This window comes from Carcharodon carcharias, chromosome 24, assembly GCF_017639515.1.
Source record: "Carcharodon carcharias isolate sCarCar2 chromosome 24, sCarCar2.pri, whole genome shotgun sequence".
NCBI classification, from domain to species: domain Eukaryota; kingdom Metazoa; phylum Chordata; class Chondrichthyes; order Lamniformes; family Lamnidae; genus Carcharodon; species Carcharodon carcharias.
In genome coordinates, this window is record NC_054490.1 from 3,589,818 (window position 1) to 3,605,940 (window position 16,123).

Sequence of the window (16,123 nt, forward strand, 5' to 3'; positions counted from 1 at the left end):
TGCAGGGTTTTTTTCTCCCGGGTTGTGCAGTCCTGATGCTCATTCTGGTAACTGGAGCAGCGCCCGGCCCTCCGTCCGCCCCATAACCTCACGCCCGGCTCCATTACAGGCTCACCCCGCGTAGGTGAGGGGAGTGAGGGCGAGGCATTGTGACAAAGGTACACTCGGAGGCAGGGACAGGTAGAGGGAGGCAGTGAGAGAATGATAGAGAGAGAGACGGGGAGAGAAAGAGAAAGAGACGGGGAGAGAGACAAGGAGAGAGAGAGAGACACGGGGAGAAAGAGAGAGAGAGAGAGACGGAGAGAGAGAGAGAGAGACGGGGAGAGAGAGAGAGAGACGGGGAGAGAGAGAGAGAGACGGGGAGAGAGAGAGAGAGACATGGGGGGAGAGAGAGAGAGACGGAGAGAGAGAGAGACGGAGAGAGAGAGAGAGAGAGAGAGAGAGAGAGAGAGACGGAGAGAGAAAGAGAGACGGAGAGAGAGAGAGAGAGAGAGACGGAGAGAGAGAGAGAGAGAGACGGAGAGAGAGAGAGAGACGGAGAGAGAGAGAGAGACGGGGAGAGAGAGAGAGAGACATGGGGAGAGAGAGAGACGGAGAGAGAGACGGAGAGAGAGAGAGAGAGACGGAGAGAGAGAGAGAGAGACGGAGAGAGAAAGAGAGAGAGACGGGGAGAGAGAGAGAGACAAGGAGAGAGAGAGAGACAAGGGGATAGAGAGAGAGACGGAGAGAGAGAGACGGGGAGAGAGAGAGAAAGAGACGGGGAGAGAGAGAGATGGCAAGAGAGAGAGAGAGACACGGGGAGAGAGAGAGAGATGGAGAGAGAGAGAGAGAGAGGGAGACAGTGAGAGAGAGACAGAGAGAGAGAGACGGAGAGAGAGAGAGAGAGAAAGAGAGAGAGAGACGGGGAGAGAGAGAGAGACGGAGAGAGAGAGAGAGACGGGGAGAGAGAGAGACGGGGAGAGAGAGAGAGAGACGGGGAGAGAGAGAGAGAGAGCGAGACGGGGGGAGAGAGAGAGAGAGAGACGGGAAGAGAGAGAGAGAGAGACGGGAAGAGAGAGAGAGAGAGACGGGGGGAGAGAGAGAGAGAGACGGGAAGAGAGAGAGCGTGAGGGAGACTGAGAGAGAGAGAGACGGAGGGAGAGAGAGAGAGAGAGAGAGAGACAGAGACACTGACGCAGCCCGGAACCCAGGACTCTACCCCTCCCCTATCACCCGCCCTGCAACCAGCATACATTCCTCCAGGTCCGTCTGAAGGGCAGGGAGAGGGAGAGAGGGAGAGAGAGAGTGTGCGAGTGTCAGTGTTGAAGAGACAGGAGCAAGTTGCTCAGTCAGAGAGTGAGTACTTCGGGGCGGGGCGGGGCAGCTGGATAAACTGACCGGCGGGGGGGAGATGAGTGGGCGTGAGTAAGAGTTGAAATAGGCCAAGTCTGGTGAGGTCAGAGGGGGAGAGGGACAGACAGATTCCTTTCAGTACGCCAAGGAAGAGAAGGGAGACAGAGAAACACTCAGAACTCCTGTGGGCACTGAGGGAAAGTGGGCAGAGGGAGAGGCAGCAAGAAGAGGGATGAGGGAGGGGGGTGGAAGGAGAGGGGAGGGAGCCCCAGGGAGGGGAGGGAGCCTCGGGGAGGGAGGGGGAGGGAGCCTCGGGGAGGGAGAGGGGAGGGAGCCTCGGGGAGGGAGCCTCGGGGAGCGGAGGGAGCCTCGGGGAGCGGAGGGAGCCTCGCAGAGCGGAGGGAGCCTCGGGGAGCGGAGGGAGCCTCAGGGAGCGGAGGGAGCCTCGGGGAGGGAGCCTCAGGGAGCGGAGGGAGCCTCAGGGAGGGAGCCTCGGGGAGCGGAGGGAGCCTCGCGGAGCGGAGGGAGCCTCGGGGAGCGGAGGGAGCCTCGCGGAGCGGAGGGAGCCTCAGGGAGGGAGCCTCGGGGAGCGGAGGGAGCCTCGCGGAGCGGAGGGAGCCTCGGGGAGCGGAGGGAGCCTCGGGGAGCGGAGGGAGCCTCGGGGAGCGGAGGGAGCCTCGGGGAGCGGAGGGAACCTCGCGGAGGGAGCCTCAGGGAGCTTCAGGGAGGGAGCCTCGCGGAGGGAGCCTCAGGGAGGGACCCTCGGGGAGGGAGCCTCGGGGAGCGGAGGGAGGGACCCTCGGGGAGGGAGCCTCAGGGAGCATGCTGCAGCATCAGGTTCCGCAGCAGCCTCTGGCGTCCGGCCGCGTAGTCGTCCTCGTCCACATTGACCAGCAGCTTGATAGCTTCGTGGCCCACGGCCTGCTTCAGAGAGTCGGTGATGAAGACGCCCTTCAGGGCCTCCAGCAGCGAGCCGTTGATGTAGTCCCGCCAGAAAGCGTCGAGGTAGGTCAGCTCGGAGAACTTGATGTCACAGATGATGGAGCCCAGGTCCCGGGACTTCAGGATGGTGTTGGCCTGGGAGAAGCACTCAAACTGGCGCTCCAGAGGATCGGGCTTGTTGGAGAAGACGTTCCCCTCCAGCGCCGTCTCGTGCTGGCAGTACTCGGCTCGCACTCGCAGCCGGATATCTGCGGGGGAGACAGAGAGAGAAAGTGCGTCAAGCACAGGAGGATCCCAAAGCAGAATGGAGCAACGAGTGTAGGATGAGGAGGGGCAACAAGCAGGGGGATGAGAAAGGGTGACGGAGAGGAGTGGGGGGGGAGGTGAATGGGGAGCATGTGGGGCGGACGAGGAGTGGGGTAGAGGAGCGGCGAAAGGGTGGAAGCGGCGGGAGGGGGTGAGCGGGGGGAGCAGGGGAGGGGGGGAAGCGGCAGAGGAGGAGGGGAAACAATAAGGGGGAGCAAGCGGAGCGATGGGACTCGGGGCATGCTCAAGAGCCAGAATTGGAGGAGCACAGAGAACTCGGAGGGTCATAGGACCTGGAGGAGGTTACAGAGATAGGGAGGGCTGTAGGGGCTGGAGGAGGTTACAGAGATAGGGAGGGTTGTAGGGGCTGGAGGAGGTTACACAGATAGGGAGGGTTGTAGGGGCTAGAGGAGGTTACAGAGATAGGGAGGGTTGTAGGGGCTGGAGGACGTTACAGAGATAGGGAGGGATGTAGGGGGGTGGAGAGGTTATAGAGATATGGAGTGTTGTAGGGGCTGGAGGAGGTTACAGAGATAGGGAGGGTTGTAGGGGCTGGAGGAGGTTACACAGATAGGGAGGGGTGTAGGGGCTGGAGGAGGTTACAGAGATAGGGAGGGTTATGGCGGCTGGAGGAGGTTACAGAGATAAGGAGAGTTGTAGCGGCTGGAGGAGGTTACAGAGATAAGGAGAGTTGTAGCGGCTGGAGGAGGTTACAGAGATAGGGAGGGGGGTAGGGGCTGGAGGAGGTTACAGAGATAGGGAGGGTTGTAGGGGCTGGAGGAGGTTACAGAGATTGGAAGGGCTGTAGGGGATAGAGGAAGCTACTGAGATAGGGAGGGTTATAGGGGCTGGAGGAGGTTACAGAGATAGGGAGGGTTGTAGGGGCTGGAGGAGGTTACAGAGATAGGGACAGTTGCAGGGGCTGAAGGAGGTTACAGAGATAGGGAGGGTTTAGGGACTGGAGGAGGTTACAGAGATAGGGAGGGTAGTGGAGGCTGGAGGAGGTTACAAAGATAGGGAGGGTCGTAGAGGCTGGAGGAGGTTACAGACATAGGGAGGGTTGTAAGGGCTGGAGGAGGTTACAGAGATAGGGAGGGTTGTAAGGGCTGGAGGAGTGTACAGTGATAGGGAGGGGTGTAGGGGCTGGAGGAGGTCACAGAGATAGGGAGGGTTTAGGGCTTGGAGGAGGTTATAGAAATAGGGAGGTTTGGAGGGGCTGGACATGTTTACAGAGAAAGGGACGGTTGTGGAAACTGGAGGAGGTTACAGAAATAGGGAGGGTCGTAGAGGCTGAAGGAGGTTACAGACATAGGGAGGGTTGTAAGGGCTGGAGAAGGTTAGAGAGATAGGGAGGGTTATAGGGGCTGGAGGAGATTACAGAGATAGGGAGGGTTGCAGGGGCTGGAGGAGGTTACAGAGATAGGAGGGTTGTAGGTGCTGGAGAAGGTTACAGAGATAGGGAGGGGCATAGAGGCTGGAGGAGGTTACAGACATAGGGAGGGTTTTAAGGGCTGGAGGATGTTACAGAGATAGGGAGGGTTATAGGGGCTGGAGGAGGTTACAGAGATAGGGAGGGTTGTAGGGGCTGGAGGAGGTTACAGAGATAGAAGGGTTGGAGGGGCAGGAGGAGGTTACAGAGATAGGGAGGGATGTAGGGGCTGGAGCAGGTAATAGAGATAGGGAGGGTTGTAGAGGCAGGAGGAGGTTACAGAGATAGGGATGGGTGTTGGGGCTGGTGGAGGTTACAGAGATAGTGAGGGTTGTAGGGGACAGAGGAGGTTACAGAGATAGGGAGGGTTGTAGGGGCTGGAGAAGGTTACAGAAAAAGGGACGGTTGTAGGTGCTGGAGGAGGTTACAGAGTTGGGGAGGGTTTAGGGCCTGGAGGAGGTTGCAGAGATAGGGAGGGTCATATAGGCTGGATGAGGTTACAGTGATAGGGAGGGTTTGGGAACAGGAGGAGGTTACAGAGATAGGGAGGGTTGTAAGGGCTGGAGGAGGTTACAGAGATAGGGAGGTTTATCGGGGCTGGAGGAGGTTACAGAGATAGGGAGGGTTGTAGGGGCTGGAGGAGGTTACAGAGATAGGAGGGTTGTAGGGGCTGCAGGAGGTTACAGAGCTAGGGAGGGATGTAGGCGCTGGAGCAGGTTAAAAAGATAGGGAGGGTTGTAAAGGCAGGAGGAGGTTACAGAGATAGGGATGGGTGTTGGGGCTGGAGGAGGTAACAGAGATAGAGAGGGTTGTAGGGGACAGAGGAGGTTACAGAGATAGGGAGGGTTCTAGGGGCTGGAGGAGGTTACAGAGATAGGGACTGTTGTAGCTGCTGGAGTAGGTTACAGGGTTGGGGAGGGTTTAGGGCCTGGAGGAGGTTGCAGAGATAGGGAGGGTCATATAGGCTGGATGAGGTTACAGACATAGGGAGGGTTGTCCGGGAAGGAGGAGATTACAGAGATACGGAGGATTGTAGGGGCTGGAGGAGGATACAGAGATAGGGTGCGTTGTAGGGGCTAGAGGAGGTTACAGAGATAAGGAGGGTAGGAGGGGCTGGAGGCGATTACAAGATAGGGATTGTTCTAGGGGCTGGAGGAGGTTACAGAGATAAGGAGGGTTTAGGGCCTGGAGTAGGTTACAGAGATCGGGAGCGTTTAGGGATTGAAGGAGTTTACAGAGATAGGGAGGGTTGTAGGGGCTATAGGAGGTTACAGAGACAGGGAGTGTTGTAGAGGCTGGAGGAGGTTAAAGAGTTATGGAGGGTTGTAGGGGCTGGAGGAGGTTACAGAGACATGGAGGGTTGTACGGGCTGGAGGAGGTTTCAGAGATAGGGAGGGTTGTAGGGGCTGGAGGATGTTACAGAGATAGGAGGATTGTAGGGGCTGGAGGAGTTTACAGAGATAGGGAGGGTTGTAGGGGCTAGAGGACATTACAGAGCTAGGGAGGGTTGTAGGGGCTGGAGAAGGTTACAGAGATAGGGAGGGTTGTAGGGGCTGGAGGTGTTTACACAGATAGGGAGGGTTGTAGGGGCTGGAGGATGTTACAGAGATAGGAGGATTGTAGGGGCTGGAGGCGGTTACAGAGATAGGGAGGGTTGTAGGGGCCGGAGGAGGTTACAGATATAGGGAGGGTTGTACAGGCTGGAGGTTGTTACAGAGATAGGGAGGGTTGTAGGGGCTGGAGGAGGTTACAGAAATAGGGAGCGTTGTAGGGGCTGGAGGAGGTTACAGAGATAGGGAGGGTTGTAGGGGCTGGAGGAGGTTACAGAGATAGGGAGGGTTGTAGGGGCAGAAGGAGGTTACAGAGCTAGGGAGGGATGTAGGGGCTGGAGCAGGTAATAGAGATAGGGAGGGTTGTAGAGGCAGGAGGAGGTTACAGAGATAGGGATGGGTGTTGGGGCTGGAGGAGGTTACAGAGATAGTGAGGGTTGTAGGGGACAGAGGAGGTTACAGAGATAGGGAGGGTTGTAGGGGCTGGAGAAGTTTACAGAGATAGGGACGGTTGTAGGTGCTGGAGGAGGTTACAGAGTTGGGGAGGGTTTAGGGCCTGGAGGAGGTTACAGAGATAGGGAGTGTTGTAGGGGCTGGAGAAGGTCACAGAGATAGAGAGGGTTGTAGGGGCTGGAGGAGGTTACAGTGATTGGGAGGGTTGTAGGAACTGGAGGAGATTACAGAGATAGGGAGGGTTGTAGGAGCTGGAGGAGGTTACAGAGATAGGGAGGGTTGTAGGGACTGGAGGAAGTTACAGAGATAGGGAGGGTTGTAGAGGCTGGAGGAGTTTACAGAGATAGGGAGGGTCATAGGAGCTGGTGGAGGTTACATAGATAGGGAGGGTTGTTGGGGCTAGAAGAGTTTACAGAGATAGGGAGGGGTGTAGGGGCTGGAGAAGATTACAGAGATAGGGAGGGTTGTAGGGGCTGGACGAGGTTCCAGAGATAGGGAGGGTTCTGGAGGCTGGAGGAGCTTACAGAGATAGGGAGGGTCGTAGAGGCTGGAGGAGGTTACAGACATAGGGAGGGTTGTAAGGGCTGGAGGAGGTTACAGAGATAGGGAGGGTTGTAGGGGCTGGAGGAGGTTACAGAGATAGGGAGAGTTGTAGGGGCTGGAGGAGGTCACAGAGCTAGGGAGGGTTGTAGGGGCTGGAGGAGGTTACAGAGATAGGGAGGGTTGTAAGGGCTGGACGAGTTTACAGAGATAGGGAGGGTTGTAGGGGCTGGAGGAGGTTACAGTGCTAGGGAGGGTTGTAGGGGCTGGAGAAGGTTACAGAGATAGGGAGGGTTATATAGGCCGTTGGACGTTACAGAGATAGGGAGGGTTGTAGGGGCTGGAGGAGGTTACAGAGATAGCGACAGTTGTAGGGGCTGGAGGAGGTTACAGAGATAGGGAGGGTTTAGGGCTTGGAGGAGGTTATAGAAATAGGGAGGGTTGGAGGGGCTGGACGAGTTTACAGAGATAGGGAGGGTTGTAGAGGCTGGAGGAGGTTACAGAGATAGGGAGGGTTGTAGAGGCTGAAGGAGGTTACAGACATAGGGAGGGTTGTAAGGGCTGGAGAAGGTTACAGAGATAGGGAGGGTTATGGGGGCTGGAGGAGATTACAGATATAGGGAGCGTTGCAGGGGCTGGAGGAGGTTACAGGGACAGGAGGGTTGTAGGGGCTGGAGGAGGTTACAGAGATAGGGAGGGTTGTAGGGGCTGGAGGAGGTGACAGAGATAAGGAGGGTTGTAGGGGCTGAAGGAAGTTACAAAGATAGTGAGGGTTGTAGAGGCTGGAGGAGGTTACAGAGATAAGGAGTGTTTTAGGGGCTGGAGGAGGTTACAGAGATAAGGAGGGTTGGAGGGGCTGGAGGAGGTTACAGAGATAGGGAGGGTTGTAGGGGCTGGAGGAAGTTACAGAGATAGGGAGGGTTGTAGTGGCTGGAGGAGGTTACAGAGATAGGGAGAGTTGTGGGTGTTGGAGGCGGTTACAGAGATAGGGAGGGTTTAAGGCCTGGAGGAGGTTAAAGAGATAGGGAGGGTTGTAGGGGCTGGAGGAGGTTACAGAGATAGGGAGGGTTGTAGAGGCTGGAGGAGGTTACAGAGATAGGGAGTGTTGTAGGGGCTGGACGAGGTTACAGAGATAGGGAGGGGTGTAGGGGCTGGAGGAGGTTACAGAGATAGGGAGGTTTGTAGGGACTGGAGGTGTTTACAGAGATAGGGAGGGTTGTAGGGGCTGGAGGAGTTTACAGAGATAGGGAGGGTTGTAGGGGCTGGAGGAGGTTACAGACATAGGGAGGGTCGTAGGGGTTGGAGGAGGTTACAGAGATAGGGAGGCTTTTACAGGCTGGAGGAGGTTACAGAGATAGGGAGGGTTGTAGGGGCTGGAGGAGGTTACAGTGATAAGGAGGGTTGCAGGGGCTGGAGGCAGTTACATAGATAGGAAGGGTTGTAGAGGCTGGAGAAGGTTACAGAGATAGGGAGGGTTGTAGGGGCTGGAGGTGGTTACAGAGATAGGGAGGGTTGTAGGGGTTGGAGGAGGTTACAGAGATAGTGAGTGTTGTAGAGGCTGGAGAAGGTTACAGAGATAGGGAGGGTTGTAGGGGCTGGAGTCGGTTACATAGATAGGGAGGATTGTAGGTGCTGGAGGAGGTTACATAGATAGGGAAGGGTGTAGGGGCTGGAGGAGCTTACAGAGATAGGGAGGGGTGTAGGGGCTGGAGGAGGTTACAGCGATTGGGAGGTTTGTGGGCTGATGTGTGAAGTGGACTCGGTTTAGACATTTGGGCTGCAGACGTTTGGGTGAGTTGAAGTTTACAGAGGGTAGATTGTGCAAGTGTCACTGGGGGTGGATTAGGGTTGTCGAGTCTCGAGGTTACCAAGGATGAAATGTGTTTTTAGCAGCAGATGGATTGACACAGGTTCTGAATCAGGTTAAACAGGAGACTGAGCGATGGCACAAGTACGTGGTCGGATATTGATCTCTGGGTCAAAGGGAACATTGAAGTAGCAAACAGCCGGTTTCAGCCGCAGACAGTATTTTTAAATTCATTCACAGGATGTGGGTTTCGCTGGCTGGGCCCAGCATTTATTGTCCATCACTAGTCGCCCCCTTGAGAGGGTAGAGGTGAGCTGCCTTCTTGAACCGCTGCAGTCCACGTGGTGCAGGTACACCCACAGCGCTGTTAGGGAGGGAGTTCCAGGATTTGGACCCAGCGACAGTGAAGGAACAGCCGATATATTTCCAAGTCAGGATGGTGAGTGACTTGGAGGGGAACTTCCAGGTGGTGGTGTTCCCCATCTATCTGCTGCCCTTGTCCTTCTAGATGGTAGTGGTCGTGGGTTTGGAAGGTGCTGTCGAAGGAGCCTTGGTGAATTCCTGCAGTGCATCTTGTAGATGGTACACACACTGCTGCTACTGTGTGTCGGTGGTGGAGGGAGTGAATGTTTGTGGATGGGGTGCCGATCAAGCAGGGTTGCTTTGTCCCGGACGGTGTCGAGCTTCTTGAGTGTTGTGGGAGCTGCACTCATCCAGGCAAGTGGGGAGTATCCATCACACTCCTGACTTGTGCCTTGTAGATGGTGGACAGGCTTTGGGGAGTCAGGAGGTGAGTTACTCTCCACAGGATTCCCAGCCTCTGACCTGCTCTTGTAGCCACAGTATTTATATGGCTGGTCCCAGTTCAGTTTCTGGTCAATGGTAACCCCCAGGATGTTGATAATGGGGGGATTCAGTGATGGTAATGCCATTGAACATCAAGGGGCGATGGTTAGATAATCTCTTGTTGGAGATGGACATTGCCTGACACTTGTGTGGTGTGAATGTTACTTACCACTTGTCAGCCCAAGCCTGGATATTGTCCAGGTCTTGCTGCATTTGGACATGTTCTGCTTGAGTATCTGAGGAGTGGTGAATGGTGCTGAACATTGTGCAATCATCAGCGAACATCCCCACTTCTGACCTTATGATGGAAGGAAGGTCATTGATGAAGCAGCTGAAGATGGTTGGGCCGAGGACACTAACCCTGAGGAGCTCCTGCAGTGATGTCCTGGAGCTGGGGTGGGTAGCGAGGGAATGGAGTTTGGAGTGATGAATGGAGCAAATGGCTTTGCTGTCCCAGTGTTTATTCGGGGAATGTTTCTGGTCATTGAGAAGCGGGTGTTGGATAAGCAGTCGGATAATGTAGCAGCAGGGGCCGTGTCGAGAGGGAAGGTGGCGATCTTGAGCTGGGCGCAGTCAGCATGAGTGAACGCAATCACCGTGGTGTCAGAGGGCGCCAACGCGGGGAAGCAGACAAGAAATGGGAGGGAACCCAGGGGAGATACTTGGGGACACCAGAGGGAAAGCAGCATCAGCAGCCAGAGAGAGGGGCAGCAGGTAGATCTCTGGGCTTGGCTGCTCAGCTGTGAAGACAGGAACTCAGATACTCCACCCTGCCCTCACACGCTCACCGCAAGTCTGCTTCTCGTTCGGCTCCAGGGAGGCTGATTTCTTCCTCTTGCCGCGACTGTGCACTGAGGGTCGACCCCGATACAATCGCTGTCGGAGGGGCTGCCTGGCCGCAGGAGCACAACACAGCAAGCGGTGCGGGGAATCTGCAGAAACATTAATGGTGCACATCAGATGGAGCATTCCTCTGGACGTAAACCCTGTGCTTACCTGTCCTGGGAGTGTTTGATGGGGGCAGTGTAGAGGGAGATTTACTCTGTATCTAACTCTGTGCTGTACGTGTCCTGGGAGTGTTTGATGGGGGCAGTGTAGAGGGAGATTTACTCTGTATCTAACCCCATGCTGTACCTGTCCTGGAAGTGTTTGATGGGGACAGTGTAGAGGGAGATTTACTCTGTATCTAACCCCGTGCTGTACCTGTCCTGGGATTGTTTGATGGGGACAGTGTGGAGGGAGATATACTCTGTATCTAACCCTGTGCTGTATCTGTCCTGGGAGTGTTTGATGGGGACAGTGTAGAGGGAGCTTTACTCTGTATCTAACTCTGTGCTGTACCTGTCCTGGGAGTGTTTGATGGGGACAGTGTAGAGGGAGATTTACTCTGTATCTAACCCTGTGCTGTACCTGTATTGGGACAGTTTGATGGGGACAGTGTACAGGGAGCTTTATTGTACCTAACCCTGTGCTGTACCTGTCCTGGGAGTGTTTGATGGGGACAGTGTAGAGGGAGCTTTATTTTGTATCCAACCCCATGCTCCACGTGTATTGGGACAGTTTGATGGGGACAGTGTACAGGGAGCTTCACCGTACCTAACCCCGTGCTGTACCTGTCCTGGGAGTGTTTGATGGGGACAGTGTAGAGGCAACTTTACTCTGTATCTAACCCAGTGCTGTACCTGTCCTGGGAGTGGTGATGGGGACAGTGTAGAGGTAGATTTACTCAGTATGTAACCTCGTGCTGTAACTCTCCTGGGAGTGTTAGACGAGGACGGTGTAGAGGGTGCTTTACTCTGTATCTAACCCCGTGCTGTACCTGTCCTGGGAGTGTTTGATGGGAATATTGTGAAGGAAGCTTTACTCTGTATGTAACCCAGTGCCATACCTGTTCTGGGAGTACTTGATGGGGAGAGTGTACAAGGAGCTTTACTCTGTATCTAATATCCTGTTGTACGTGTCTTGGAAGTGTTTCATGGGGACAATGTGGACGGAGCTTTACTCTGTATCTAACCCCTTGCTGTATCTGTCCTGGGAGTGTTTGATGGGGACAGTGTAGGGGCAGCTTTACTCTGTATCTAACCCCGTGCTGTACCTGCCCTGGGAGCGTTTGATGGGGACAGTGTAGAGGGAGATTTACTCTGCATCTAACCCCATGCTGCACCTGCCCTGGGAGCGTTTGATGGGAACAGTGTAGGGGGAGCTTTACTCTGTATCGAACCCTGTGCTGTACCTGTCCTGGGAGTGTTTGATTGGGACAGTGTGGGGAGATTTACTCTGTATCTAACCCAGTGCTGTACCTGCCCTGGGAGTGTTTAGTGGAGACAGTGTATAGGGAGATGTACTCTGTATCTATCCCTGTGCTGTACCTGCTCTGTGACTGTTTGATGGTGACAGTGTAGAGGGAGATTTAATCTGTATCTAACTCCATGCTGTACCTGTCCTGGGAGTGTTTGATGGGGACAATATAGAGGGAGCTTTACTCTGTATCTAACCCCGTGCTTTACCTGTCCTGGGAGTACTAGATGGGGACAGTGTTGAGGGAGCTTTACTCTGTATCTAACTCCGTGCTGTAACTGTCCTGGGAGTGTTTGATAGGGACAGTGAAGGGGGAGATTTACTCTGTATCTAATCCCGTGCTGTACCTGTCCTGGGAGTGTTTGATGGCGACAGTGTAGAGGGAGATTTACTCTGTATCTAACCCCATGCTGTACCTGCTGTGGGAATGTTTGATGGGGACAGTGTAGAGGGAGCTTTACTCTGTATCTAACCCCGTGCTGTACCTGTCCTGGAAGTGTTTGATGGGTCAGTGTAGAGGGAGAGTTACTCTGTATCTAACCCCGTGCTGTACCTGTCCTGGGAGTGTTTGATGGGGCAGTGTCGAGGGAGCTTTACTCTGTATCTAACCCTGTGCTGTACTTGTCCTGGGAGTGTTTGATGGGGACAGTGTAGAGGGAGATTTACTCTGTATCTAACCCTGTGCTGTACCTGTCCTGGGAGTGTTTGATGGGGACAGTGTAGAGGGAGATTTGCTCTGTATCTAACCCTGTGCTGTACCTGTCCTGGGAGTGTTTGATGGGGACAGTGTATAGGGAGATTTACTCTGTATCTAACCCTGCGCTGTACCTGTCCTGGGAGTGTTTGATGGGTACAGTGTAGAGGGAGATTTGCTCTGTATCTACCTCCGTGCTGTACCTGTCCTGGGAGTATTTGCTAGTACTGTGGGAGAGGATTTAAACAAGAGTAGCAGGCAGATGGGAACTTAAATGGGAAGACAGAAAAGAGGGAAACGAAGATGGGAATGAAGGATAGAAAGCTACAAAGCGAAAGTGGAAGGAAGAGGAAACTAGGGCTAGCTGCAAATACGGCCATAATATAAAATAAGATGTGCAAAAATGTTAAAAAGACAAGTTTCAGGGCACTGTATGCCAATGCACAGAGATTTTGCAATAAGGTAGATGATTTAGCAGCACAAATAGATGTAAACAGTATGACATGACTGAGGTGATGGAGACATGCCTGTAGGGTGACCAAGACTCGCAACAGAATACCCAAGGGAACTCGGTGTTTAGGAAGAACAGACAGAAGGGAAAAGGAAGAGGCATGGCGCTGTGAGCTATGGATGAAATCAGCGCAACAGTAATGAAGATAATTGGCTCTGGAAATCTCAATGTAGAGTCAGTCATGGGTGGAGCTAAGAAGCAAAAAGTGGCAGGAAACATGAATGGGGGTTGTCTATAGGCCTGCAAACACTAATGATAAGGTAGGGGACGGCATTAAACAGGAAATTGGCGATTTATGTAACAAGGGCGCTACAGTGATCATGGGTAACTTCAATTTACATAGAGACTGGGCAAATCAAATTAGCAATAACACTGTGGCCGATGAATTCCTGGAGTGTGCGCGAAATGGTTTAGACCAGCAGGTCAGGGAATAGGCTATCCTGGGTTTGGTATTGTGCAATGAGAAGGGGTTAATTAATAATCCTGTTGTGTGGGGTCCTTTAGGGAAGAGTGACCATAACATGTTAGAATCCCACATTAGATTGGAAAGTGAAGTATTCCGATCTGAAACTAGGGCCTGAAATCTAAACAATGGAAACTAAGAAGGTGTGAGTTGGCTAAGATGGATTGGGGAACTTCATTGAGAGGCGTGACAGTGGATAGGCAATGCCTGCTATTTAAGGAGTGAGTCTATGCATTGCAACAGTTAAGTCTTCCTTTCTGGCACAAAATCACAGCAGCAAACTGGCCTGACCATAGCTAAAAAAAGAAATTAAAGATAGTATGAGATCCAAGGGGAGTCACATAAAGTTGCTACAGAAATAGCAAGCCCGAGGATTGGGAGCAGTTTAGAATTCAGCAAAGGAGGGCCAAGAGATTGATTAAAAAGGGAAAAATAGCGTGTGAGAGTAAACTTGCAGGAAACATAAAAACTGACTGTGAAAGCTTCTATAGTACGTAAAAAGATTATTGAGGACAAATGTAGGTCCCTTACAGTCTGAAACAGGGGAATTGATAATAGAGAGAAAGGAAATGGCAGAGCAATAAAAAACCACGACTTTAGTTCTGCCTTCATGGAGGAAGACACAAATAACTTCCCAGAAATACTCGGGAACCAAGGGTTCAGTGGGGAGGAATTGAAGGAAATTCATATCGCTAAAACAATCGTGCTGGAGAAATTAATGGGATTCAAAGCCGATAAGTCCCCAGGGCCCGACAATCTGCATCCCAAGGTACGAAAGAAGCTGGCCGTGGAAACAGAGGAAGCGTTGGGTGTCATCTTTAGATTCTGGTACAGCCCCTGCAGATTGAAGGGTGGGAAGTGTAAGCCCACCGTTTAAAAAAGGGCGCGAGAAAACAGGGTATTTCAGATTGGTTATCCTGACATCAATTGTATGCAAAATGCTGGAGTCTGTTATAAAGGATGTGATTACAGGACACTTAGAAAACATCAGGGGGATTAGACAAAGTCAGCATAGAGTTATGAAAGGGAAATCATGATTCACAAATCTCCTGGAGTTTTTTTTTGAGTGCATGACTAGCAGAATAGATAAGGGAGAACCAGGGGTCTCACCCCACTATATCTACCCCAGGAGAGTTTGACAGGATGGGGGGGGGGGGGGGGGGGGGGTGGGGGGGGGGAGAGGGGGGGGGGTGGGGAGTGTGTGAAGCACGACCCTGCGGGTACCTGCTTTGCTGTATTCCGCTCCTCTGGTTGCAGCCAAGGCCCGTGGCATTACATATGTTACTGACGTGTCCTCGAGGTACTTGTCGACTGGGTCTGGAGAGACTGTGAAGAGGAGGGAAAGAGGGCTCAGTCACCTTGAGCTTTCGAACCCACCGAGACCATTCGTTTGCTGGAACAGTGATGTCGCAATGGATCAGTCATTTCCAGAATGCATTTCCACAGGCTCACTCTGTACCGAAATCTCGGTACTACTCCGGTACCAAGCCTACCCTTCTGCTAAAAATACCAATTACAACAATTCTTGAAAAATTCCAATTTCCAGAACAAATTTCCTCTTCATTAATTCTGATCTCCCACAGTGCAGCTCTCCCTCAGTACTGACCCTCCGACAGTGCAGCACTCCCTCAGTACTGACCCTCCGACAGTGCAGCTCTCCCTCAGTACTGACCCTCCGACAGTGCAGCACTCCCTCAGTATTGACCCTCCCACAGTGCAGCACTCCCACAGTACTGACCCTCCAACAGTGCAGCACTCCCTCAGTACTGACCCTCCAACAGTGCAGCACTCCCTCAGTACTGACCCTCTGACAGTGCAGCACTCCCTCAGCTCTGACTCTCTGACAGTGCAGCTCTCCCTCAGTACTGACCCTCCGACAGTGCAGCACTCCCTCAGTACTGACCCTCCGACAGTGCGGCGCTCCATCACTACTGAGCCCCTGACAGTGCAGTGCTCCCTCACTACTGACCCACCGACAGTGCGGCGCTCACCCAGTACTGACCCTCTGACAGTGCGGCGCTCCCCCAGTACTGACCCTCCGAAAGTGCGGCGCTCACCCAGTACTGACCCTCTGACAGTGCAGCACTCCCTCAGTACTGACCCTCCAACAGTGCAGCACTCCCTCAGTACTGACCCTCCGACAGTGCAGCACTCCCTCAGTACTGACCCTCCGACAGTGCAGCACTCCCTCAGTACTGACCCTCCGACAGTGCAGCTCTCCCTCAGTACTGACCCTCCGACAGTGCAGCACTCCCTCAGTATTGACCCTCCCACAGTGCGGCACTCCCTCAGTACTGACCGTCCCACAGTGCAGCACTCCCACAGTACTGACCCTCCAACAGTGCAGCACTCCCTCAGTACTGACCCTCCAACAGTGCAGCACTCCCTCAGTACTGACCCTCTGACAGTGCAGCACTCCCTCAGCTCTGACTCTCTGACAGTGCAGCTCTCCCTCAGTACTGACCCTCCGACAGTGCAGCACTCCCTCAGTACTGACCCTCCGACAGTGCGGCGCTCCATCACTACTGAGCCCCTGACAGTGCAGTGCTCCCTCACTACTGACCCACCGACAGTGCGGCGCTCACCCAGTACTGACCCTCTGACAGTGCGGCGCTCCCCCAGTACTGACCCTCCGAAAGTGCGGCGCTCACCCAGTACTGACCCTCTGACAGTGCAGCACTCCCTCAGTACTGACCCTCCGACAGTGCGGCGCTGCCTCAGTACTGACCCTCCGACAGTGCGGCTCTCCTTCAGCACTGACCCTCCGACAATGCAGCTCTCCCTCAGTACTGACCCTCCGACAGTGCGGTTCTCCCTCAGCACTGATGCTCTGACAGCGCAGCTCTCCCTCAGCACTGACAAACCGACAGTGCAGCACTCCCTCAGTACTGACCCTCCGACAGTGCAGCTCTCGCTCAGCACTGACCCTCCGACAGTGCAGCTCAGCGCTGA

At 54.0% G+C, this 16,123-nt stretch overlaps 1 protein-coding gene across 1 annotated transcript in view; it reads right to left on the minus strand.

The window, feature by feature from the left end:
• Nucleotides 1-2,009: 2,009 nt before the first annotated feature.
• Nucleotides 2,010-16,123, minus strand: part of dedd (death effector domain containing) — a 114,589-nt gene continuing 100,475 nt past the window's right edge. Inside the window, exons 2-4 of the mRNA XM_041173995.1 lie at nucleotides 14,396-14,497; nucleotides 9,994-10,137; nucleotides 2,010-2,522 (exon numbers count right to left, since the gene is read on the minus strand). Coding sequence (XP_041029929.1) covers nucleotides 2,146-2,522; nucleotides 9,994-10,137; nucleotides 14,396-14,497 — 623 coding nt within the window. The 3' untranslated portion in view covers nucleotides 2,010-2,145. The remainder of the gene's footprint in view (nucleotides 2,523-9,993; nucleotides 10,138-14,395; nucleotides 14,498-16,123) is intronic.